General features: G+C 38.8%; 2 protein-coding genes across 6 annotated transcripts in view; one reads left to right on the forward strand and one right to left on the reverse strand.

The window, feature by feature from the left end:
* On the forward strand, positions 1-22,890 carry Crbn (cereblon). Of its 2 annotated transcripts, none has more exons than XM_004651498.2 (11): positions 1-137; positions 5,086-5,195; positions 5,867-6,069; positions 6,769-6,918; positions 10,725-10,884; positions 19,155-19,217; positions 19,808-19,892; positions 20,362-20,477; positions 20,943-21,007; positions 21,373-21,504; positions 22,346-22,890. In XM_004651498.2, exons 1-11 carry the CDS (start codon positions 71-73, stop codon positions 22,524-22,526), a joined length of 1,332 nt encoding a protein of 443 aa, XP_004651555.1. In that variant the 5' UTR covers positions 1-70; the 3' UTR covers positions 22,527-22,890. The 2 variants fall into 2 exon arrangements, with proteins under 2 accessions (XP_004651555.1, XP_004651554.1); XM_004651497.2 differs by having other exon boundaries at positions 46-137; positions 5,083-5,195.
* Trnt1 (tRNA nucleotidyl transferase 1) overlaps positions 18,048-26,971 on the reverse strand; it is a 19,756-nt gene continuing 10,832 nt past the window's right edge. For 3 of the 4 annotated variants that reach the window (XM_004651499.2, XM_045134249.1, XM_045134251.1), the window contains 3 exons: positions 25,259-25,452; positions 24,347-24,600; positions 18,048-24,176 (listed from right to left, as the gene is read on the reverse strand). In XM_004651499.2, the coding sequence (XP_004651556.1) occupies positions 23,925-24,176; positions 24,347-24,600; positions 25,259-25,452 (700 nt within the window). In that variant the 3' untranslated portion in view covers positions 18,048-23,924. The remainder of the gene's footprint in view (positions 24,177-24,346; positions 24,601-25,258; positions 25,453-26,971) is intronic. The other variant, XM_045134250.1, reaches the window with a different exon arrangement.

Genomic DNA, 26,971 nt, shown 5'->3' on the forward strand with positions numbered 1-26,971 from the left:
GGCCGGGCGGAACCTCCCCGCGCGTCGTCCCGGCCCGCCCTGTCCCAGGATCCTTTGCGGGTAAACAGACATGGCCGACGAGGAAGATCATCGGGACGCTGCGCACGACATGGGCAACCACTTGCCGCTCCTGCCTGGTAACCTCCGGGGACAGGGCCTCGGCAGCGGGCGGAGGGCAGCACGTGGGGAGCGCGGGCCGGCGGAGCGGGCGGCGGGGCTCGGCCGCGCGTGGCCCCGGCCGTCGGTGGGGGAGTGCCGGGCGGGGCGGGGCGGGGCGCCCGCTTCCCAGGCCGGTCCCGGTCCCCGTCCCCGCCGCCCGTCCTCCGCTGCCTCCCCGGGCAGGGCCTGGAACGGGGACGTCCGCTTCTCTTCCTGGATGTCTGCCTCTCAGTGACAGTGACAGCCAGGGTGTGCGAGGCCCGTACCGTGCTACTCGCCCCGAAGCAAATGCTTTGCATGCATTTCTGCACTTACTCTCTCGAAACCACGTCACTCTCCAGATCTTACTTGCACGGGGGTTTGCGGGATGAGTAGAGAGACCATTAAACGTATGGACAGTTGCAGAGACGGGACTCCAAGACTCGTTCTGTCAACACTGCTGCAGCCCATCATGACAACTTACCTGGGGAAGCAAGTAGTAGTTGTTCTCAGGCCCTTGAGTACATACCTAACGTTAAGATACTTAGGAGAGTCGTGTGATTCCGGTACAGTTATGGCAGTTTGGACTTTGGCCTTTTGCGGGGGGATAGTGGGTGTAACAAGCAGTGGAAGAACCTACAACCTGTCCATAGAATGCTGTGCATAAAAGGTACTTTCCGAGAGCTGTATCTGCCAAATGGCCTAGAACCTGAGTCTTTTCATTATATGCCAGGCAATATAAATTGGTGTGGCATTATGACACACAGTGTTACCTAAGGAGGGTCACAAATCTAGATGAGGCGGCTATTGGGAATTATAAACTCTCAGGGGCGCTTTATTTGGGGCCAGATAAATGGTTGCTGTTTACATTCTGTGAATTTGTTCTTTGCAATATTTGGATGAATCCCAGGGCTTCCCACACGCTAGGCAAACCCTCTACCACTGACCCACACCCCGAACCCATATTCTGGTTCTTCAGAAGATCAGGGATTGAGGGAAAGTGAGAGCTGGAGACATCCAGGACCATACTTAGGGTTGTGAAATGTAAGGCTTAGGAAGTAAGTTTGGTGTAGGTTTTGGGACTCTTGCATCTATTGTCATTGAGAATAAAAGCTTTTCCTTTGGCTTGTCAAGAAAACGATTTCAGGTTTCGAGTCATTTCTTTTTTTTTTTAGAAATTTTTTTTTAATTTTATTTATTTATTTATTTGAGAGCGACAGACACAGAGAGAAAGACAGATAGAGGGAGAGACAGAATGGGCGCGCCAGGGCTTCCAGCCTCTGCAAACGAACTCCAGACGCGTGCGCCCCTTTGTGCATCTGGCTAACGTGGGACCTGGGGAACCGAGCCTCGAACCAGGGTCCTTAGGCTTCACAGGCAAGCGCTTAACCGCTAAGCCATCTCTCCAGCCCTCGAGTCGTTTCTTAAGGAAAGCTATGTTGGAGTATTAATTTGTCCCTTGGCAGTAGTGTGGATGAAGGAGAGAGACTACTTGCTCATCATGTAGAAGGCACCTTTTCTGTAACCGTAGAGTGGGTGGTTGTTTCTGAAACTGTCCTAGCTGAAGTTACATGAACGTAAGTATGTCCTCTTTCTCCAGAAGGGCTTTCAGAGACATCAGCCCCACTGTGAGCTCCAAATCCAGTACTTGGGCAGATGAATAGTAGAGGGAGGACACTAGTGTTTTCTTGGCATTTGTGTTGTACTTCTGCCTGAGGTGAGTCGTCAGACTTCACCCTGGTGCTATGAACAGTTATTGTGTGGTTTCTCATTTAAAAAATCAGAAATGAGAGGACCCAATGATGTTGTAGATGTACTTGCAGAGAAATATTGGATTGTCCTTGAATCTCTGTAGTATAAGTTACTTTGACATGTAATTATTTTTTAGTGCTAAGGAAATTGCTTTGTATTTTAAGAGTAAACGATCTATGCTGACCAAATGAAATATTCACAGGTAAATATAGCCTAGCAGAAAAAGGGGATGTTAGCTATTTTTATGAGAAAGGATACTGTATACAACATATTCATTAAGAGAACAAACTCAGAGAAGATAAAATGTACATTTTTAAAAATAGCTCCAAGTTGGGTGTGGTGGCACACACCTTTAGTCCCAGTACTTGGGAGGCAGAGGTAGGAGGATTGCCATGAGTTCAAGGCCACCCGGAGACTACATAAGGAATTACAGGTCAGCCTGGGCTAGAGCAAAACCCACCTCAAAAAAGGAGAAAGAATCTCCCTGCCCCCATTTAAATAGCTCCATGCTACCTCGAAACAACAACAAACAGCAAAATATTTCCAGCATTTGTACTAATGGTTGATGTTTTAATCTTGCTGGAGTAGAGGAGCCAGATTTCCAAATGCCAAGGGAAAGCCAGGCTTCTAGAGTTGTGAATAAAAAAGATTATATTAAGTTTTTTTCCTTTTCTTAAAATTTCTCTGCCCTAACCTAACCTAAGGGGAAAAACATTTTAAATGTGAAACTGTTGACTGTTTGTGTATGACTTGAACTAATTAGGCAATTCTCCTTGACAAAGCCTTAGACCTAGGAATTTTTAAGAATAAAGTCTCAGGATATTTCTATATTGTAATGCCTTTGTAGTTCCTGTCAGGCTTCTAGTTAAAGGTGGTTTAATTTAATACTTTGCACAAAGGAAAAAAGACCATTTACAAAAAAAAATATTTATTAGAGAGAAAGAGAGAGCGAAAGAGACAGATAGAGAGGGAGTATGGGCACAAATGGGCTTCCTGCCACTGCAAACACGCGTCCAGATGAATGTGCCACCTAGTGCATCTGGCCTTATATGGGTACTAGGGAATTGAACCTGGGCTTTCATGCTTTGCTAGCAAGCACCTATAACCACTGAGCCATCTCTTCAGCCTCTAAATGATCAATGACCATTTAATATATTTGAGAAAGCGAGAGAGAGAAAGAGGCAAATATATAGAGAGAAAGGGTACACCAGGGCCTCTAGCCACTGCAAACAAATTCCAAACACGTGTGCCACTTCATGCATCTGGCTTGTGTTGGTACTAGGGAATTGAACCTGGGTCCTTAGGCTTCATAGGCAAGTGCGTTAACCACTAAGCAAGCTCTCCAGCCCAAATGACCAGTTTAAATGAAACTTTTCATTTATGAGTGTAATTAGGGCAGTTAAAAGTACATGGAAGGAATCTTGACACTGGACATTTCTGCAGAATAGTGCTTCGTTGAGAGGAGTGTCCTACACCACTTGGGATGCCTAGCAGCATTCCTGTCTGACAGCTACTCTGCATTGCCAGTAGGATTCTCCTAGTTGTGACAATCAAAAATACTTAGACATTTCCAAATGTCGTGAAGGGCAAAGGCATCCTTGGTTGCGAATTCCAGGACGGGAAACTGACCTACAGTTGGCATTGCACTGGAGAGAGTAACATCTGTACATAGTCGTGGGTGCTTTCTGACTTCATCCCTGTCTGTGGTAGCATCATGTTTTAGTTTCCATAATTTCAAATATGTGTGTGGAGAAAATTTCATAAAACATATCCTTTAAAATATGCCTTTTTCTTTATGCCAACTTTATTTTTAAAATTTTAAACTACAAAGCAAAATTTGTATGCAAATAACTGTAGACATTTCATTTTTAAATTTGATAGTGACAGCCAGGGAAGTACTGCCACTAGATAAAACACACTTCTTTCTGCCAGGTTTTAATGATGTCGTTTCCCAGTTTTAATTACCAGATCTTTTTTGATTGCTTTCATCTTTGCTTTCTTTCTCATGTAGGAACTCTGCAGAGAGTTTGAAAGAACTCAGATTGTCTTGATCAAGCTCGTCACTTTTCAGATGAGGAAGCAAGATTTAATCCGATCAAATTCATTGTTTAAGGTGTCGAAGTTAGTTACTGGTGAGGGGGAAATAAAAATCTCCCATATTAGAGAATTTCATTTAGTTTATGTAGACATTTCCCCTCCCACGTCAGGAAGCTTCACTCCTTCAGTATAGGCTGGAGTTTGTAATTTGCTCTCAAAGAGAAAGAGTGTAAAGAGAGGAAAAAGTAACTTGAAAGTGAAGGAACCTGACATGCATGCGCCAGCCAGGTGAGCACGGTTAAGATGAGCAGTTGATAACATGACCCCTGATCTGATGAAACACCACTTCTGTGCTCCACCTAAAATACACAGCCTTGGAGCTGGAGAGATGGCTCAGCAGTTAAGGAGCTTGCTTGCAAAGCCTAATGACCCAGATTTGATTCTCCAGTACCCTAATAAAGCCAGATGCACAAAGTGATGCATACATCTGGAGTTTGTTTGCAGTGGCTAGAGGGCTTGGCACACCCATTCTCTGTGTCTCTCCTCCCCTCCCCTCCCCTCCCCTTGCAAATAAATAATTTGTTTGAAATGCACAGCCTCAGTATAGTGATGAAAATTACTAAGAAAATCCCAACTGAGGGATCCTGGATAAAATCTCTGATGAGGACACTTCAAAACGGTTAAGACCCTCAAATCCAAGAAAACCTGAAAAATCACCCTGCCAGGAGACTCCAGAGCCACAGCATCTGACATGACAAGACATGGAAACTAGGGAAATCTAAGGAAATCCAAATAAAATATGGACAGTTGGGTCAATAGCAATATGCCTGTATTGATTACTTAGTTGTGACAAATATGGCAAACTATGTGAGACACTAACTATAGAAGAAATTGATAAAAGGGATACAAGAACACTATACTGGTTTTCCAACATTTCTGTCAATATTAAACCGTTCTAAAATAAAAAGTTGGATTAAAAAACCTAAACAATGAAAGGTATGTAGCATTACGGCCCAGCTGTCTGCTGCTCCTGCACAGTGCTGTAGAGATGGCCAAATGTCTTTAGAAGAGCCTCTTCTCAAGAAGGCAGGATGCATTTAAAAGGGAACTTAAATTTGATGTTTTTATACATGTAATTTTTTTCTTCCTCTTCAGCAGAGAGTGAAGATGAGGACGATGTTGAGATGGAAGTTGAAGACCCAGACAGCAAAGAAGCCAGAAAACCAAGCATCATTAACTTTGATACTAGTCTACCAACCTCACATACAGTATGTGATCTTGTCATTGACCTCATGTAGTAGTGGACCTGTACATGAGATAGAAAGGTTCGAAAATCAAGTGACTGAATTAAGCAGTCCTGGATCTTACCTTTCCCTAGAAATTGAGATTGAGACTTTGGCTATTTTCCAGTGAGTAAACATTGAAACTTTTAATTTAAAAAACTAAAGTAGGTAAATATTACGTCACATGTAATTCTTTGAATAGCTTTAATACTGGATCCTGGTGTGAGTCTTTGGGGAGAGAGTAAGTTGCCTCCATGGTTTTGTTAGTGCCTGAGCTATTATGTGTATATTTTCTGTACTCCTGGGATATGGAGTACTGTTTTGGTTAACAGCTTATGTGTTTGTTATATTTGGACATAAGAAACCTTTCTTGGTCAGAATAAGATAGTAAGAATTATTATTTTTATTATTATTATAATTATTGTATATATTATATATATAATAATTATATAATTATAATTATAAAATGTTGATTCTTCATAAAAGATTGGAGTTCTAACAGAAAATATTAGATTAAAAAGTTCGTTTGGGCTGCCTGTGTAACCAAATTTATTGTGTCAACAAGTCCTCTCTATCTCTTATTTGGATCTGAAACGTCTGCAAAGCTTGTGGGTATATTTGGTGCCTGTGCTGACACTGTGTCTGTTGTTGAACAGTACCTGGGCGCTGATATGGAAGAGTTTCACGGCAGGACTCTGCATGATGACGACAGCTGTCAGGTGATTCCAGTTCTACCTCAGGTGATGATGATCCTCATTCCCGGGCAGACATTGCCACTACAGCTTTCACACCCTCAAGAAGTCAGTATGGTGCGGAACTTAATTCAGAAAGATAGAACCTTTGCAGTTCTTGCATACAGGTAAAATAGTGTGAAAAGTTGCTTAGCCCATTCTCGTGTTGTCACAGTCAAGGTCACTGTTGAAGCCAAAGCATGCTATGGTTTTGCAGGTATAGAAAATGTGGAATATAATGTGAGTAAAGTATTTTGACTAAAAGCTTAGTTGGTAACAAATCCAAGAGAGACATTTGTTTTTAAGCAGTTTAGCTGCCTGATTCTTAAAATGCCTGCCCTCATCTAATAAAAACATTCCTGGAATCTTAGTTTCTAGGACTTTCTAAATTCAGAGATAAAAATGAGGTTTTTATAAGTTAATATAAAGAATTACTTTTTCAAAACAGTAGTTTGTTCCCCCCCCACCCCCAATGCTCACAAGGTGTCGCAGTACGAACCAGGTAAATGGAAGCTGCACTATTACGTACCCCAGTGGCAAGTGGAGGAGGTCTGTAGGACGCCCCCTCCCAGCTGCTACTTAGCACCAGTTGCAATGCTCTGACAAAGTAAAGAATGTTCACTTTGGGAAATGGCCATTTATAACGTTGCTTTTTCAGTAACTTAAAAAATCTTTTTTTCCTTAGATTACTCTAACTGTACATCCTCAATAGTTTTTTGGGGTGTTTTTTTTTTGGTGGGGGGAGCTGCCATAGTGTTCCTTTTGCAAATGTTGCATGTTTACAAGTCAGGTGATCCAAATGTACCTTTAAAACTTTATCTTGGAAGTAATATACAGGAAAGGGAAGCACAGTTTGGAACAACAGCAGAGATCTACGCTTATCGAGAAGAACAAGAGTTTGGGATTGAAGTAGTGAAAGTGAAAGCGGTTGGAAGACAAAGGTTCAAAGTCCTGGAGCTTAGAACTCAGTCTGATGGGTAAGAAGTACTTAAAGCCTCATGACTATCTTGTAATGAAATGGCCTTGTGGTATTTTTTTTCCATGTTAGTGCATCCATATTTAGTATCTTTAAACTAGTAGTGTTCTTTCCCTCTAAGATAGTGGCCAGGAGTTTCCAGCCTCAGTGATTATCAGCATTAGCTGTGAGGTTTTTAGAACTGCCAAAGGTTGAGTCATAGCCTAATGCTCCATGCTGAGTGATTTAACCTGGAATGAGTGTGCTGCATCAATTTTTATTATTTCTGGGTGATCCCCTCAGGTTCGGGAACAGTAATGTAATCCAAAAGGTAGATATCAATATGGCTTGGCCTACTGAGCATAGAAAACCTTTCAGCCCATAAGACGGAGGTGAGTCCCAAAGCTTGCCTTGCTCACCTGTGCCAGGATGGGATTGGTAGCATTCCTGTGCTGTTTGAAAGCTACAATGAGTACACTTGTCTGCTGCAGGATCTGGGCTGCATCAACATTTCCTCCAGTAGCCACTTCTAATATAAATCTTATATTACCCAGAGATACCCATTACATAATGAGTGATCAATAGATGCATATAAAGTTTAGAAGTTCCCTGAGTACATTGTTAAAACACTGTTACCCACTCTAGCACAGCTCATGTGGCTAGTTTGTCACAAGATCAAGGAGTAACCCATTATTTTCTTATCAAATGCAGTTTAATTTATCCTTGTAAAAAGCAAATGAGGCAGGGCATGATGGCTTACACCTTTAATTCCACCACTCTGGAGGCTGAAGTAGGACAATCCCTGTGAGCCTGAGGCTAGTCTAGAGCTACAGAGTAAGTTCCAGGTGAGCCTAGGCTAGAGTGAGACGTTACCTTAACTCCCTACCCCCACCAAAAAACATGTATTGGGGGCTGAGGAGATGGCTCAGCTGTTAAAGGTGCTTGCATTCAAAGCCTATTGACACAGGTTTGATTCCCCAGTACATACATAAAGCCAGATGTATGTGTCTGGCATGCCCATATTCACACATACTCTCTAAAATAAAATTTTTTTTAAAGTTTAAAAAGCAAATGATTTAAAATCAAACATGTATCTTGATCTTATGATACTGTGTGTTAAGGGAGTGGTTCTCATTTCTGGCACACAGGAGTCACTGAGAAATCCTGCAGATAAAGATTAAAGAATCTCTGGGCTTCTCCAGTCCTGGGAAAAAAGCCTCTGATCTGTGTCCAGGTTGACGGTCTCATTAGACTGCTGTGATGAATGTGACATCTGAATACAGGAAGATCTAGGGTCTTCAGATTCAAAAAAGAATGTAAGCTAGGGGCTGGAGAGAGGATCAAACAGTTCAGTGCACTTCCTGCACAAGCATAAGGGCCCGAGACTGGGAGTTAAATCTCCAGATCCCAGGAAACCATCTAGGTTTGGCCATGCACACCTGTTACCCTAGTCCCTCAGGGGAGCAGAGACGCAAACTTGGGGAGTTTCACAAGCTATGGAATTAATAAAAGAAGGCTGTGGCTTAAAATGAGACCAGGCAAGAGAGCAATGGAGCAAGTCACCTGGTTGTCACTCTGGCCTCTGCAGGTAAGAGACCTTGGCCCCCGCAAGGGCACACATACCCATGCATACATCACACAAATACACAGGCAGAAAGCAGAAACAAAGGGATGTGAGCTGACTGTGAACTGCATTAAGGGCAGGAGCTTCTCTGTTCTTTACATAAAGTGGGTATTTATAAATAATGAATTCTGAAGGTGCAGATGGGTCAGGCATCATTTTGGGACAAGTAACTGTCAAGAGGAATGCCTAGTGGAGTTGCCTGACTTCTCAGGGACCATTCATGACCTGACCCTCAAAACTTCCCTCAAGTATGTGAGCTGAGGACAGGGACTGACTGACTGGTCAACACTAGGACATAGCTGTACAAGAAGATATTGAGGGCTCAATTGTGATAATTAGCCACACTTTTTTCTTATGGATTTTGCTGAGAAGTAACTTTCTGCATATAAAATGATACTATTTTGATTATCTCTGAATATTCTGCAATCCATAAAGATAAATTGACTTGGGAAAAAGTCTGTTTCTCAGATTGTGGCCTATGATAATTGATTGTGTAGAACACTCTTGAACACAAGATGGCAGTAAGCCACTAGCTCTGAAAATAGGTCAAGGCTTATAGTGTGGCTTAAGTGGATATTAGCATCAAACTGATGGGGCTGGACAAGACTTGGAAAAGTGTATTCTCTCTGGTATTCCATAGGCCTACTGTGTTAGGGCCTCTCAGAGATATGTGAGACCCAATGTCAAAGGCCTCTGTGAAATGAGAATATTTCTAGCTCTACTGCTGTCCTGGTCCTGTAATCAATCACCTTCAGTAAAAGTAGTCAAATGCAAGAAACCATTGGGGCAATCTAGAGCATTTTTTTAATACAAATGAAGAAGCTGAGTATTAGAGAGGTTCAGTCATTTTCTTAAACTATACAGTTTAGTAACAGCTAGTTGGTTCTAGGTCCCCTAACTCCCATCCCAATTTAGTGTTCTCTCTGTTGTGTCCACATTTCTCCACAGCACATTGGAAACTTAAGCCAGTTTCCTTTTCTCCTATGAAGTCTATAATAGAAGAGTCATTTGAATGTTACCTAATTGATGTTGTTCCATTATATTAAAAGTGTACTGTTACCTTCTAATCTTTCCTATATTAAGTATTTCTGTGGCATTTTCTGAATACATGGACCTTTTTTAATTAATTAAAAAAAGATCTTTGTCTTCGAATTAGTGTAGGCTTCTAGAAGATCCTGTTTCTTAGAGGAAAAGGAAAGATTGACAACCTATTGAAATTACAAGAAAAGATTTGTTGTTACCTATCATAATGACTAATAATTGATAATAAACTAGACATACAGTCTATAAACAGTTTCACTAAGAATTATAAAGGTATAATTACTTTTTGATGGAAACAAGGGGCTTTCTTTGAAGTGATGGATCAGAAATGGACAGATATTCTTATCCTCTCATTTTCCACATATAGCTCATAGTTTTCTGGTAAATTGTCTATCTAATTTGAAAGCAGTTTGTCTTCCTGTTCATTGAGGCAATTTTATTTTTGTGCTTACTTACTCACTTGTACAACACTTTTATAAATTATGTTGCTATAATCTTAAGACAACTGCTATAAACATACTGGGAAGAAACAAAACTAGCTTACTTAAAAAACAGAGCTCAGCTGCTAGAGATGAGAGAAGCCCCAGGCATGTTGACCAGGAACACAGAGGGCATCACTTATCCCTCAGGCAGTTCAGACTGCTGGTGCCACACATCAAGTACTAATAGGATCTCGGCTGAAGACAGTTTCCATAATGTCTTTAGTATACATTTTTGCTTAGAAGTAAAAGCTACATGTAATCCTCAACTCTTACCTATGCATTGAAATAGGTTTGATTTTTCTCAACGTGTTCAGGTGGGACAGTTTGTGACAGAATGGATATAAGAGGTAGGCAGACTGGAGAGTAGGGGAGGGTGTTGGGAGTCTGAGGACTAGAGCATCACAGTGTGCAGGAGGGGACCTATGCTGACTTTGTTTTGCTCTGACCACATAAATCTCCCCTTGGTTATGCAGCAAGACTGAAAATCAATGTCTTTGGTATTAATGTTGGCAGGATTTATTAAGTGCAGTTATTTTATGAAAAAAAAACCTTAAATATGAACATTGGTAGATCTGTTTCTAAGAGGAAACAAAATCTTGGTATTTAAAATTATTCATGTTAAAAACCTTTGAGTTAGTGTATCTTAGAAATGAACACTATGCTTGGTTCTCTTTATCTTAGAATTCAGCAAGCCAAAGTGCAGATCCTTCCCGAGTGTGTGCTGCCGTCAACCATGTCTGCAGTTCAGTTAGAATCACTTAATAAATGCCAGATATTTCCTTCAAAGCCTGTTTCTTGGGAAGACCAGTATTCATGTAAATGGTGGCAGAAATACCAGAAGGTGAGAAGCTTTTTATTCATCTTCTAGAAATGTAGGTAGTTTCATTTTTCCTGTTTTAAGATGAAATCACAAAATCACAAGCCCCATAATTCATTTTCTAAGACATCTGTGGCAGAACTGTAGCTGTATATGATCATAGTTGGAACTTCTAAAACTTTTAACAGCTACTTATGAAAATCTACCTTAGAGCACCAGTAAAATATCACACAGACGTAAGGCATTCTTGATATTGTGCTTATTATTTAGGTGCTAATAGCTAGTGGTTTTTAATTCCATAGGAATTTCTAATTAAACTGTGGCCATATCAGATATTTGGCTTTTGAGCCATCATTATTACCTGAAAGAAGGTAGATGATTCAATTGGAATAGCATACAACAGTAGCAGAGTAGAATATTATTTTTGAAAGAAACGCTTTTTGGCTACTGTTGTCCAACACAGTGTTGACAGCCCAGAAATGGACATAGGAGTAAGTACTCTAGAAGCACCATTGGATTGCTGCTGGGACCTAACTCAGCAAAGCAAAAACAAAAGAAAAAAATTCCAACTTGGGCATTACTCTTACATACGTCCTTTGGGCCCATTGATTCTTCTTCTTAGGGAAAAGTGATGCTGCCTTTTCCCACTCATCTGAGATATTTAGCTTAAGTATGTATTGCTTTCCATGAAGAAACAAAGTACTAATTGCTCAGTTTTAGATTGAGTATTTTTGTCTTTGGCATACATGTGTGTGGTTTGTTTGGGAGTGTGAGAATGGAAGCTAGAGTAACAAGCCTCAAGTGTTGTTCCTCAGAAGCTGGGTCCCTCTTTTTGAGAGCAGGTCTTGGCTTTTGCTTTGAGCTTAGACCAGTTTGCCAGCAAGCCCCAGAATCCACCTCTTCATGCTTGTATTACAAGTGCAGGCCATCATGCCAAGCATTCTGCTTGAGAACTGGGGACCAAACTCAAGTCATCATTCTTGCAAGGCAAGCACTTTATAGGCTAAGCCATCTCCCCAGTCCTAAATTGGCTTTCTATTACTTCTAAAAATAGGCAAAGATAATTTTCCATTGTGGTTACAAAAATCCTTTGTGAGGCATCCTTTTTGTCAGTAGTGAGGATTTTAAATTTTGGTGTAAAAAGCCTGGGATCCTAAATTGATGTTAGTATAGACTATTAATGAAGGAGTTTCTTACTGTGTACTATCACGTTTGAAGTTGTTTGGTAGAATTCTGAGTTTTTAAGAGAGAATGTTGTGTAGAGTGGATGCTTAATGGCCTCATAATTGTCAGGATGTATAGACTTCTTGTTATTCTGCATTTCAGGTAACCATCTGTCTGTGGCACAGTGTGTTCTAATGGGGGTCTGTAGGAAGATTCTAAGAAAAGGTATAATTAGATCTAATAAAAGGTATAATTAGACTGCTTAAAAACTTGCAAAAGCTCCTTGAAGGACATTTTTTTCTGTGAATGTAGTGTACATGTGTGTGCACATGAATGTGGAGGCCAAAGGTCAGTGTTGGATGTCTTCCTATATTGTTCTGCACCTTATTATTTTATTATTATTATTATTATTATTATTTTGGTTTTTTGAGGTAGGGTTTCACTCTAGTCCAGGCTGACCTGGAATTCACTCTGTATTCTCAGAGAGAACTCAAGGCAGTCCTCCTACTTCTGCCTCTCTGCATTCTCAGGGTGGCCTCCAACTCATGGCAATCCTCCTACCTCTGCCTCCTGAGCATTGGGATTAAAGGTGTATGCCACCATGCTCAGCTTTGCACCTTATATTTTGAGATAGGTTCTCTCTCTCTCACTGAACCTACTGTGTATTGATTTGGCTAGATTAGTTAGCCAGCATTCCACTGGGATCCCCACATCCCCACTACTGGGATTATAGGAATATGCTGCCACACATGGCATTTTTCATGGGTGCTAGGAATCTGAACTCAGGTTCTCACACTTATTTGTCAAGCACTTAACCAAATGAATCATCTCCCACAGGACATCTTTTTAGTTACAATGATATTACTGCCTTAAGTTGCAGGCAGTTTTGGTATTCCTTTCCTAATCTTGATGTAGCTACTTTCAATATAATTGTACCCTGTTTTCCTTAGCAATTGAGCAGTTGTGGTCTCAGATTTTTCAACATAATTGTCTAAATGAGTTTGTCAAAAAATAGCTATGTCAGTATATGGCCCCCAAATAGTGCCTTCTAATGTCTGGCACTACATTGCTAATAAAGCACTTAACATGGCTTACTCCTTACATGCCATCTCTGTATTTACCTAGTTGTTTGTTTTAATCACTGGACGTTTTTATAGCAGATATTAATACTAGAAGCTCTTCATACCAGGATGGATATTGAAATTCTTAACCATTTACAATTTCCAAAGTTGTTATTTTCATAGCTCTAAGCAGAGGGTGAACGTGATTGTAGACGATAATTGGCTGACAGGAACTGTACAACTAATCCTACATCTTGCCAACAGAATCAGGCAATCTTAAACCTCCACCTTAGATAAGCAAGTAAGATTGTGAAGTTTAATTTCTGTGTTAGTTACTAAAGCTTCATATTCTGTGGTGAAAGTGACTTCGCATGTTTACATGATATTCAGAATTTTGCTCATTGCAGCTGGCTCGCCTCCTTATCCCCCCCCCCCCCACCAACACACACATTGGCTCAGAGTCAGAGAGCTCCTATTTGTTTACAACAAACCTCTGACTTTTCTGTATTCTCTTTATTTCTCCAGTCAACCTGGACACTTGTCCTTATTACCTCATTGATTTTCATAAGAGTTCCCAAGGCCTAAATAAAAGATACTAAGGAATGAAAGAAGCACAGCCAGTTTTAGGAGATATAAATATGTTCATCCTAAAATATTTTCCAGATTGTGTAAATGTCCCTTTGTTTAAAACTTACAGTGTCATGGGTTCAGAACTTGGAATATTGATCATTAGGTCAAAAAAAAAATGTTGTTAGTCAATGTATATTGAACCCTGGTGGCCTATAAACACTGTCCCAATTTAAGAGAGTCCACTTAAGAACCATTCTATGTGCAATAAAAAGTGGACTCAAAGACAGGAAAGAGGTTGACAGAGTGATGGGGGACTGAACCTTGTACGTGGACACTGGTTGACCATGAAAGTGAGTCATGAGTCTGCTTGTCTTTTACAGGCCTAGGCTCAGTTTACTCTTTTCCTCATAGGTTAACTGTCATGCATGTGTGTTCTGTCTCCATATCTTAGTAGTAATTAGGTATTCACTTGGGAAGTGCTTGTATGGTTTTAAGCTAACTCAAGCCAATCAATTTTCACACTTTTCAGTCAATAAAGATGAATTCCAGGGGATGTGGACTTGTTGAGATGTAATCAGCTAACACTAAAGTATGAGTACGCACTGTAGCTTTGACTGTTCAACACCAAATATCCCAGATGATTATATTTGTTTAAAAATTAAGTTTTTTCAAGTCTCTTTACATATTGTATAATATTCCATTCTGATACAGGAGCATTAGGAAAGATATACATGTGTGGACACACCCCTAATAACTAAGAAATTAGGCCAGTGTAATTAGAAACCACTCCCAACTCATCTCTATCTAGTGATATTCCTTTTCCAGATTCAAGTTTTGAACCTATGTTTACTTCTTTACCTTCATTACCAGGCCTTTCCCAACTCAGTGGGATTACAATGGGAAATCCTCTGAAAAGAAACCTTGTAACCTATGTCATGTGACTTCACTTTTGACGTGCAGTCCCTACTTGCCCAGACTATCCACTTGTCCGTTTATGCAAACTTAACTATGAAGCACAAAGCTACCAAGTGTGGGAAGTGCTTGATGCTCTCCCGTCTGACTGTGTAGATAAGCCTCGGTTGTTCCTACAGGTCATGTAGAGCAGGGCAGAACTGAGCACTGATTTCCAAGAGCTGGGCCTCCAGTCTTGCAGTTTAGCTTTTAGTCAGCTGTTTTATGAAGGTAGATGCTCTTCCTTCTCTTCTGTGAAAGGACATGCTTTCCTGCAAGCTTTAGAAGACTCCATTTTTACTTAAAGCTGTCCATTGTGCTTGTGTCACTGTTTTAACTCATATAACTGACCTCTTCTGATGTCTGCACAGAATAACAACATACCTAGTTCCCTTACATGGGTAAATATGAGAGAAATTTTGAAGAGTGTGGTTGTTGGGGTGCAGGGTGAATATGAGCTTTGTATCTGTTAGAGCTGTCATTGCTTGGCCATAGCGTCACAGGTAGCAACTACCCTGACGTCTGCTGCTCTTCTCAGTCAAATGTGGTCACTTATGAAGATTCAGATCTCTTTAAATAGTATTTTACTATTTGAAAGAGAAAGTATGGATATGCCAGGACTTCCTGCCACTGCTCATGAACTTCAGACACATGTGCCACTTGTTGTGGGTACTGGAAAATCAAACCTGGGCAGTAACACTTTGCATGCAAGTGCCTTTCACCACTGAGTCGTCCTTCCAGCCCGAAGGTTTAATTTTCATTTTCTCTGAATGATAGTGAGGCTTAGCATTTTAAGAAAATGTATTTGTTTCTGTGACATTTCTTTGCACTTTTTTTTATTGGTGTACTACTTTTGAAGAGTTCTTAATAACAATTATGATCTATAATTAGTCCCAAGCATTTTTTTCTACTTAGTTGTCTGACATTTAGCTTTAGTTTCAGTGTACCCATAAATACTTAGGATTTTTTTTAATGTAGTTACAATTTACGCCCCTCTTTGTTATGAATCTTAATTAAAAACAGCTTTTCCATGTAAAGGAGGACCCTGGTAGGAAGTCTACTTTTCTCTAGGTAGCTAGCTGATCTTGGTCACATTACCACCTTTCGAACGTTACATGCTTTCTTCTAGAGATTTGAGAGGTCCCCTTCATATCTGGCTGTCTTTTGTTTACTTCTGCTCTTGTTCTGTCATTCATGTGTCATACTGCTGTGGTAATTCTCAACAATTCAAAATTGGCATATGACAGAATATGTCTATCCCTCTCCTCTTTTAGTCAAACTTCCTATGTTGATCTTGGGTAGTCAGGTTCTCCCACAAACTCCTGATATTCCTAGCAAACAGTGTTTGGTTGACTAGCCCATAAGCCATATGGATACTAAAGTACTTATTTCATTCCTTATGAAGAAAAAGAATTTAGTGAAAGAAAAAAAAAACTGATCTCAGATTTATTTAGATAAATTTATTATTTTTCTTAGGAATTGAAACAATAAATGAACACTTTCATGTAATGATAATGATTTTGCTTTTTGTAATACCCTTTGAATTTCATTGTACTTTAAAGACCCATATGATACGAGTTTAACATTTTTTTCAACATTATACATTGTTATAGGGAAAGCTAAAATTGTAGTTATGATGCTTAAAATGAATGAATGTGATAGATTGTCTACTGGTAACCAAAAATTATTGTAGGGGCATTTATGCTTGTTATTAGCAAATTCTGTTTCCAGAACAAACACAGCTCAATTGAGTTCCTGATCACTTTTAAGTGCTTAAACTGTTTCACTGGTGTTTAAATGCTTCTTTTTTATTTTTGAGTAATACCCAGATATAAGACAAGAACTTTTCTTACTGTACCAGAAAGTTAAGTGAGAGTCATGAAAGAACAGAAGTCTTAAGTTTGGGCAACTGTTCTGTACAAGTTAGCTCATTTTTTCTGATACACATCTTCTCAATTTGTATAATTAACTATATATAAGGCATATAACAAATAGTAATAAACCTGCCAGGACAATCCATAAATGTTTTCAGGAGTGTTTCTTTGCAAATGGAAGCAAGCCATGAGACCACAGTTTGCTTACAGGTGGGAGTAGAGCAAATGGTAATAATCTTCACATAATGTGTTGCTATTAATGCCAGCATGCCACATAACTGTTTTCTAATTTTGTATGTATACACATGTGCATTTGTACTTTTGTATGTATGAGTTCAGGCATGCACATGAGAAAGTCAGAGGACAACTGAGTCTGTCCTTGCTGTTCCACCTCGCATGAGGCAGTATTTCTCATGATCTTGTTCTGCTGTTCTTGTCTTGTTTCTGCTTCCCGTACTGCGCTCAGCGTGCTGGCTTCTGGCATTTTATATTGATGTCTAGACAGCAAGTCTTTCACCTGCTGAGCCATCTCTTCAGCCTTCAGTGGCATACCACATTTTATTTCTGTGATAAATAATTTGGGTTTCTTGTGATCTTAACACAATAAAACACTTCGCTGATAACTTCTCTGATACTTTTTGTGAAACAGAAATGATTGTTTTAGTGGGCAGAGTTTCAACAAGCCAAACATTCTATTGGTTTCTGTCATTTTCTAATTCAAGAATATATTCCTTTAGGAAGTAAGTTTGTCCCCTACAATATAAGCCCTATGGGACTGTGATTTTGATTATTTTGTGGGGGGAGGGGGAGAGGGAGGCTGGTTTTCAACTGCAGCGTCTCAAATGCATTAAAAAGCCTGAACAGGTGCTAAAAAAATATATGGTGAATAAATCGGTGAGGATGAGAGTAAGACTCCCTGTGTATAATCCTAGCTATTGCCCATTTTCTAAATCTATGACCTTAAGACAAAGCATTTCCCTTCAAAATAGAGATACTAGCAGAAACCATGTGGTGTTCTTGAGGTCAAGATCTTGCCACAACATTAGTGGCTGCCACTCATTATTGGATGTCCAGTTATCTGCCATTTTTAAAAAATATTTATTTAATTGAGAGAGAAAGAGGCAGAAAGAGGGAAGGAGGGAATTGGCAAGCCAGGGCCTCCAGCCACTACAACAAACTCCAGATGCATGCACCTTCTTGTGCATCTGGCTAACATGGGTCCTGCAGAGTCAAACCGGGATCCTTTGGCTTTTCAGGCAAACACCTTAACCACTAAACCATCTCTCCAGACCATTATCTGCCATTTTTGGTAGCACATTTTAAATTCTGTAATTGGAGCATAGAATTACATGTATTTGAATTAGATATATAAGATAGACACAGATATATATTTCTAATATAATTCTTAGCATTAGAAATTTGGTCTTAAAAATAGAGGACAACTTGCAGCAGAGTAACCTCTATGTTCTAGCTTCTTAGGCTTCAGTCACTACCTCAGCATGACTGTGAGATGTCCTAAGGTTGCCTCATTTACAAGGTTTACAAAAACCAAGGCATTTTTTCTTTCTTTCAATACATTAGTTTGGGCTGTAGCCCATGACTGTTTCAGAATGTCTGTTTCTGCCATGTAGCAGTCTCTATAACTTTGGAAAAAGTATTGTATCCCCTTTAAAATACCTGATGGTTTTAAATTTAAAGGTTTTCATTGCAGATACTAGGTAATTATTAGTCTAATGGCAACTCATGTGCTTTTTGCACAAAGATTTGGTTATTGTAAGTTTTCTCCCATGCTGACATTTAAAGGTGATGCTATATCACAACTTTGTGGTGATAGGCCACAGGGATGAGGGTCTTTTAAGACTAGACTTAGTTTAATGACATAGCATAAGTCATTGTGGAAGTTCTGGTTTAAATCAATTTTAAGAAATTCTGTTTTTTCTTAATGTGTAACAGTATTTTCATACATTTGTAGGTGTATTTGCATTACAATGTAAAAAGGTAGAAATTAAGAATCCTATATAGTATGCTAAGGTTAATCACTGAAAAACTTTTTAGACATTTAATGCAAATGAAGTGAAGTCTACTGTAGAAAACAGACATAGCGTCTGTGGTGTTTGCATTCACTTCCACTCCGCCAGGGCCCATCTGGATCAACTTCTAGTCCTGCGTGCTCCATCTAGGTGAGTGCCCTGTGCAGGTGTACCACTCTCTCCTTTTATACCTTATTGTCTTACATAGGCTTGCAATACACAAGTTCTCAGCTTTGCCTTGCAGCTGCCTATAGAAAAGGAAAGTTGTAGTCTAGGTGCAACAGGATATCTGTATATCATGTAGCCCTTGTGTGTAAGTAGTGTGAGCACACTGTGATGTTTGCACAGTGTATCACCTAACATGGCATTTCTCAGAATGTATCCTTGTCATTAAAGTGGATGACTGTACTGGGACTTTTTCAGTAGGAATGAGGATTTCAGCATTAATATATACTTGAGAGGCCTAAGGATCATAGTTGTCAAATGTCTTAGAAAATCAACTATTAGTGGGATTATCTTCAAAGTCTGTTACCTTTCTAAAATTAGAAAATGTTTTTGTAGGATCAGTTTTTAAATGTTACTCTTTATGGTGTTATCATCTTTCTTGAATTTTCTTAAGTGGTTTTATTTTTTTTTGTTTTCAGAGAAAGTTTCATTGTGCAAACCTGACTTCATGGCCTCGCTGGCTATATTCATTATATGATGCTGTAAGTAATTTAAACTCCTATCATCTATTATAGTATATTTTCAGAACCTAATGCAGTTTTGTTACATTTAAAAGTGGAAATAGGTAAGAGTTTCTAAAGAATATGTTTTGCCTTTTATAGATAATGAGGCCTTTCAGGTTTCTGAAATACTGTTGGGTCGGATAGTAGTCACAGGAATTAAGAGAACCCTACATCACAGTGATTTGTTTCAAAATGACTAGCTCTTTATCACTAGTTAGTTGCCAAGTAAAGTTTGTATACAACACTGATGCAATGTACAGGAAAAAACCTGTTGTGAGAGGTCAAAGGCCAGTTTCAAGCAAGGGCCTAGGTCGGCATTCAGACAGAACTGGGAGCATGCATCCTTGGCATAATATAGACTGAGTGGGAAGCTGACAGTGCTGGGCAAAGGAACTGGGCTTTATACCATTTCAGCGTGAGAAAAGACACTGGGCCTCAATCTTATAGGTCTGAAATTTTTTATAAACACTACCACCATTGGACTGGTTTTATTTAAAAGAGCTGAAAACTAATGGCATATTTTTAATAAGACTATGAACTTTATTCTAGCTACTTTTATTTTAAACTAGGAAACCTTAATGGACAGAATTAAGAAACAGCTACATGAATGGGATGAAAATCTGAAAGAAGATTCTCTTCCTTCAAATCCAATAGGTATGAAAAGTCAGTTTCCTTATTTGCAGCTTGTGATGTGCTGCTCAAGAAGAATTTTTTTTTAATTCATTGAAACTTACTTCCTTTCCTTTGAGCATTTAAATAATTCATGAATGCTCTTATTTTAGATAAACTTTCCACCTGAAGTTTAAATTGTAGCAAGTGGCTCTCATCTAAGTTTCTTGAGACACTCTTCCCTGTTCTTTACAGAGCCTTTACAAATGATTATAGTTCCAGGACTTACTTACATATAATCCATCTTTTTATAAGGTACAGTTTCATTATTTTCTTAGTCTTTGGTAGATGAGTGACTTCTCCCATATATTCAAAAAGGAAGATAAAAAACTCATGCATTTTGCAATTATGTTAAATCTGTGCTTTGGGAACCCTTAAATGGACTATATCAAATGGGTATCTGATGCTTAATGATTCCTAAGTTTAAATCCTGAAACCCCACCCTGTCTGTAAGACTTTTCTTACAGAGTAGCGGCTTGTCTTCCCATTGATGATGTGTTAAGAATTCAGCTCCTTAAGATTGGGAGTGCTATCCAACGACTGCGCTGTGAATTAGACATCATGAACAAAGTGAGTAAAATGAAAACATTTGTCATACCCCTGGACAATGAGGGTAGAAATGTAGTTTGCTCTGCTGAACCAACAGATACAGTATGACAATATAACATTAATAGACAAGTATTGGTTGAACATTCCAAGTCAGAAACTTGGTGTTTGGAATGTTCAATCATTAAACAGATTCTAAGCAACAGTTCTTACCCTAACCTTGGATAAGGTATATTCTACCTGTGAACTTTAAGCATTTCAAATTATTTGTAATACTAAGAATTCCTTGATTAAGCTTCATGGAACATTTTTACATTGACCACTGTCTTAACCTAGAAAAGTCATTTAGGTTTCAGCAAACCATTAGCAGGTCCAGTACTTTTAGTTTCCTCTGCAGTTGTCAGTGCATGGAAATATGATTACACAGTGCTTCCATATAATTAAAATCAATGTCCATTTTCCCCACTGTTTTCTCTTCAACTTTTGTAGTGTACTTCCCTTTGCTGTAAACAATGTCAAGAAACAGAAATAACAACCAAAAATGAAATATTCAGGTATAATCTTTATTATATTTTAGTGTACTTTTTTGTAGTTGTGTTTCCCTCCAATGCCTAAAATTTATACTCGGTGAATAAGCATAGATAATTAACTCAATTTTCTATAAGGCTGCCTTCCAGAGTGGGAATAGCCTCTGGTAAAAAGCAAAACACTTGTACAGTACTTTGGTTCCCCAATTCTTGTTGAAACCTACATACTAGTTTTGCTGCATAAGCATGCCTGTGAATATACTGTAATAATGCCCAAATCTTGAGGAGGGATTTAAAAACTGACACTATTTCCCTCTGTGCCAACCTCCTGTATCTTGTACTAAGGTTCTGGCATCTTTAACATTATCCTCCATATTCATTCTTTGTTGTAGCTTATCCTTATGTGGGCCAATGGCAGCATATGTGAACCCTCATGGGTATGTGCATGAGACGCTCACCGTGTATAAAGCTTGCAACCTGAATCTAATAGGCCGGCCTTCTACAAATCACAGCTGGTTTCCTGGGTAAGGTGATGGCTACATTTTTTCTTTCTTTGTCTTACTTTATTTGGACAGAAAAACTCAGATTCCTAAGTAGGATTTGTAGAAACGTGACACAAAGTAAGTGTGACATATATCAAGTATTTTAGAGATAAAAACTGTTTTCAACTGGAATTTTCCCCAAAATTATTTTTGTCAGTTCATTATGACCCACTAACACTAGTTCTGTGTGGGTTATATTTTGTAGTACTCCAAAATAATTATCAAGATGTTGAAAGCCATGGATTGACTCCTGCTTTTCTTGATTTTGAAATGTAAGCTCCCTAGAAACAGAGCTTAAAGAAAAAATATATTTGAGAGATAGAAGATGAGCATGCCAGGGCCTAAGGCCACTACAAACTAACTCTAGGCACATATTTACCACCTTGGGCATGTATGTGGGCACTGGGGAATCAAATCTGGGTATTGGGCTTTATGGGCAATTTCCTTAAGCACTAAGCAATCTCTCCAGCTTCAGAAACCCCTAACTTCTGTTTCAGCCTTTTCCTTTTAATGAAAATGAGTGCAAAATGAGTCAGTATCCTGAACTTAGGGCTTTTCACTAGGTTTGAACCTAGTACTACACCTAGGACATTATGGCAACCATTTCTGGTTCCAGTGTCCTACTTCCTAAATCTTTTGAGAGAACCACACCACCTTCTCTGTCCCATCCTCATGGACTTAAGTGGCTGAGGTAACTTTGGTGCCATAGAAAACACTAAGGAGAGCAGGAGCAAGCTAGAAGGAAATCTTCCAGTTTTTAAGGCTTGTTTTACAGCCTAGCCTGTATCTGTGTCAATCTTTAGCTGGTGTTTTCATTTTACAGCTATGCCTGGACCATTGCCCAATGTAAGATTTGTGCAAGCCATATTGGATGGAAATTTACAGCAACCAAAAAAGACATGTCACCTCAAAAATTTTGGGGTTTAACTCGATCTGCATTGTTGCCCACAATCCCAGAAACTGAAGATGAAATTAGTCCAGACAAAGTGATACTGTGTTTGTAAGTAGATACAGATATGGTAGAAGCAAAGATTTTGCTAACAAATTGGTATTGTCAAATCAGACCTGCTGTGGAAATTACTGCCTCTGATGCATACCTAAGCAAATGGCAACATTACATAGAAGGTCATAGTACTTGACTACTAAGTTGAAGGATATTTTCAGAAATATGTGCTTTAGTAGCTTGGCGCCATTATCCTATGGACTATATGTCAGTTGCACATCACGGACAGGACAGCGGCCCCACTGCTTGTTAAGCACAAGAGACAGACATGTAATATTGAAAAGGACTCTGCTCCTTAGCTGATACTGATTTGTAAATTTTGAAAATATTAAAGAGTAAAATACACAGTTTGAGCTGAAAAATGATTTTGTGTATCTGCACTATTTATTTGAATTATAAACCTAGTTTTACTCTGTCATACACAGTCCAGAGATGATGTCATGTGTAAGACTCCTAACTTTAATTAGTATTATATGCATGTTTTGCCTTAGAAAACTTTTATCTGCAAGTATATGTAAATAATATAGATTCTAAGGCTGTACCCTGCAGGAAGTAAAGGCAATTGGAGGATATTTTAAGTAGTGAAATAACAAAACTTACACCTATTTATAAGCAAATAACTTACAGAACTTTTGGCTAATTACCTTATCCTTGGTTTTAGAACCCTTGCCTGCTTTATATATTTCAAAGTAGTCACATAGATTATATAATCTAACTGTACTATGAAGGCTAAAAGTAGAATGTTCTCACATACAAACTTTATGTAAGTACAGTAAATAAAAAGCAACTCAAGAACAGGATATACCGATGTCTTTTTTTAGCTCCACACTCTTGCATTCAGATCACAGCACATCTCTGCCAACAAATGAAGCAGGTGCACTGAGGGGCCTTTACCTCCTGCAGGCATCATCTCAACTATACTGTTTACCCATACTTGCAGAGAATACTGTGTAAAGGATCTTAACACAACAGAGCCAGCTTTCAGGAGCTACAGCTGCATACTTCCTATGCACATACCATTTCAGGAGTTCATCACTGACCCACTAAACTTCTTTGGGTTAAAAGAAATATTAAGCTTTACAAAAGTTTCTTTAACTAAACACCAGATACAAACTAAAGGCAAATAGTCTGAGATCAAAACATCACATTCATCCCTTAAGTTTTCTAGAATTTCTGTACCTAAAGAAAAAATTACAACAGTAAAACCTATTGCTACAACCTTCTATGTATGCTTACACTAATTAATGCACATATTATAAACATTTCAAAAGTCAGTTACTAGAGTAAGGTCAGTTTTCTAGAGATTTCCTATTCTAAGTCTAATTTTGCTGTAGTTTCTTCACTCTTATTAAGAAATATTTTTATCTTACCTAGAAGTTACAATTTTTTGGTATGTAGTTCATGTTGTCTTTTTTATGTAACTTAGAAGTTCGTCTTTTTCCATTTGGTAACCACTTTTTTTCCACTGTTCACGCAACTGCTGTAACAGAGCCCCGATTTCCTTCCCTGAAGAAATGCCCGCTCTCCTGATGTCATGTCCACTCACTGGAAAGGGTGGGATGGACCACTGCTGCATCTCCTTGAGAAGGCCATGCTCTCCTTGGTACTTCAGCAGCTCACACACACGGACGGCAATGTCAGGTTCCCTAGACTAAGCAACACACACACACACTTTGTCTCACTATAATTTCAATGATACCATGAAAATTTTCAGTGAAATTAAACATAGCAGATACAATAAATTATAGGTCTGTTTCAAAAAACAAGTTCTACAAGAAGTAAAGATGACATATTTTCTGGCCACACCTAGTATATACTTACATCTATAATGAAGTCTTGGTAGGGTCTTAATGGTTCTGAACTATCTGTTGCTTTAATCAAGTCTTTCCTGTTTTTAACAATAAATAAACCTAGGTTTTTCTCTTCCTTTGAAATCTTCAACCTCAAATCCAGTCTTGTGACATCATCTTGTACTCTGAATAATGAGGCCAAAAGAGTCATTGGCTTTGGTGAAAGGCCTTCAACATTTTTACTAACTTTGTTAAATTCTTCTAAATTTGCATTAGCAGGTAAACCTGGGGGTACAAGATCATATTTCAGTGTTATGATGGAAAATAACCGCAACAGCAACCACCAAACAACTTTAAAAAAAATGAACTAAAACCTCACTCATCCTAAAAACAAGCACTGTTTTTAGTATGCAGAAACACTGTCACTAGTACTCACTGTCAACCCCATCTGTTGCTCCATCTTCCCTGGTGTCACTAAGAGAAACTCTTACATGTTGTTTCCATTAACAAGATCCTGCCAGACTCTCAACAGATGTCTCATGGGCCACGCTGCTGTCTTTCTACCTCTACAAAGTAATTTCTACTAAATTTCTAAGGTGTTTTTTTTTTTTTTTTTGGTGTGTGTGAAGTATACACAAGTCCTTGAAGTGTGATAAACCATATAACCCCACTGTTCTTTGGGAATATAGGCTTTACTTGTATTAACTTGCTGGCACTTATTAGTTGCAATTAAACACACTGTTTTCAATCCCATTTTTTTCATCATTAGTTAAAATGGTGAAGTTTCATCAGACCCAACTCTGACTCCAACCTATTTTGATCTATTTCTTACCCTTAACATAGTTCCAAAGTTAACCTTAGATTTTTATTTCCCACTTTCATTTTTTCAGTTATATAAAATGCAACACTTTTTTTCTTTTGAAATTTGAAAACCTGTTCTCACCTATGTGTGGCGCCACATCAAGATCATAGATCAGGTGGATCAAGTGATGTACGTGGTCACCAGTGAGAATTTTCTTCAGTTCTACCCAAATTCTCTCTCCTGATATTCCAGCCAAGCCTTTGGCATTCTCTGCAATTGCTTCCAGAGTCTCAGGGTCATGGTCACCAGGTTTGTCTACAATTCTACCATAAAACCTACAAGATAAAATCCCAGAGAAAGTCCATTTTTCATTTTTAGGTTATGTTGCTATATACATCTATGTATGATGTAAAAACAAAACACAGACTTAGATACAGGTGGTCAAATCTTCAATGCCTTTTTTTTTTTTTTTTTTGTCAGATTAGAAAACCCAAGGTTAAGTAAAATACAGGCAGCTTTCTTAAGTTTAACATTCACTGAGTCGCTTCTGAATGGGTCCTTACACTAGGTATAAAAGAACATCCTACAAAAGCACCAAGACTAGACTAGAACACCATTAACAGAACAGTCTTAACGCCTCAAAGCTGTCCTACACAGTAACAGCCTTAATGCAGAGCTTTATATATGACAAATTTAACTACAGTCACCAGTATATTTCACAGAACCTCAGAAACAGGAGTTGTATATCCACCAAGAATCACAGCTTTAACATTCATTAGTGGCTGAAACTAAATGCTAAACACAGCTAATTTTTGCAGTTTGTACTATTTACTTGTCAACTGACTCAAGTTCAGAAAGCTATAGTATTTACTGACAAAATACTTGTGATGTACACAGTAATCTGAGAGTAATGCTAACTAGTGAAAGATGAGTATTATGAGATGTATATCAGATTCTTTTTTTAAAGGTAATATGGAATTTTAAAGTCACTGCTAAAGAAATCATTAACACAGAACAAGACATAATCTATATAATATTTACAAACTACACATCTGACAAGGCATTGATGTTTAGATGATATGAGGAACTCTTAGCTGCAAAAAGACCTACGGATGGCCAAGATGCCCAGTCTCAGTCATCAGAAAAAAATGCAAATCAGAACCACAATGACACAACCCCACTCCAGGAAGAGTGACTATTACCAGAGTAACACGTGTCAATGAGTTTATAAGGAAACTCTTGCACAAGGTACATGGAGTGTAAATTAATAATACTGTTACGGAAAACAGCATGTGGATTCCTCAGAAGCCAAACCATTCCCCTCCAAAATAACATCCAAAGGAAATGAAGTCAGTATTTTGAGGTAGTATCAACTCCCCTTATTCACTGTGGCAACAACTTAAAAATAAATATATGAAGTGATCAACTAACAAGGAAAATGTTCATACGCACGTTGGAGTATCCAGATAGAAATATACACAGTCCTTTTTGTAATATAGCCTAGTCTATCTTTGAACTCACTGAAACCTGGGCTAACCTTCAAAACACAATCCTTTAGCCTCAGCCTCCCCAGTGCTAAAGCTATTAAGCATATGCCACCACCTTTGGCATGAAGTCCCGTCATTCCCAACAACATAAACACAGGAAGTCATGTTAGTGGAGTATCAGTCACAGTAAGTGGTGGGTGATGTCACTTACATGAAACCTAAAAGGGGTGATCTCAAAAATGAGAGTCCGGGAGTAGTGACCAGAGGTTGGGGTCAGGTATGGGAGAGGCAAGGTTGATTTGTGGGTACTATGTTGTTGTGTGCCACAGAAATAAGATTCTCGCAAGTACTCCTGTAAAGTAATGTG

This window comes from Jaculus jaculus, chromosome 14, assembly GCF_020740685.1.
Source record: "Jaculus jaculus isolate mJacJac1 chromosome 14, mJacJac1.mat.Y.cur, whole genome shotgun sequence".
Lineage (NCBI taxonomy): Eukaryota > Metazoa > Chordata > Mammalia > Rodentia > Dipodidae > Jaculus > Jaculus jaculus.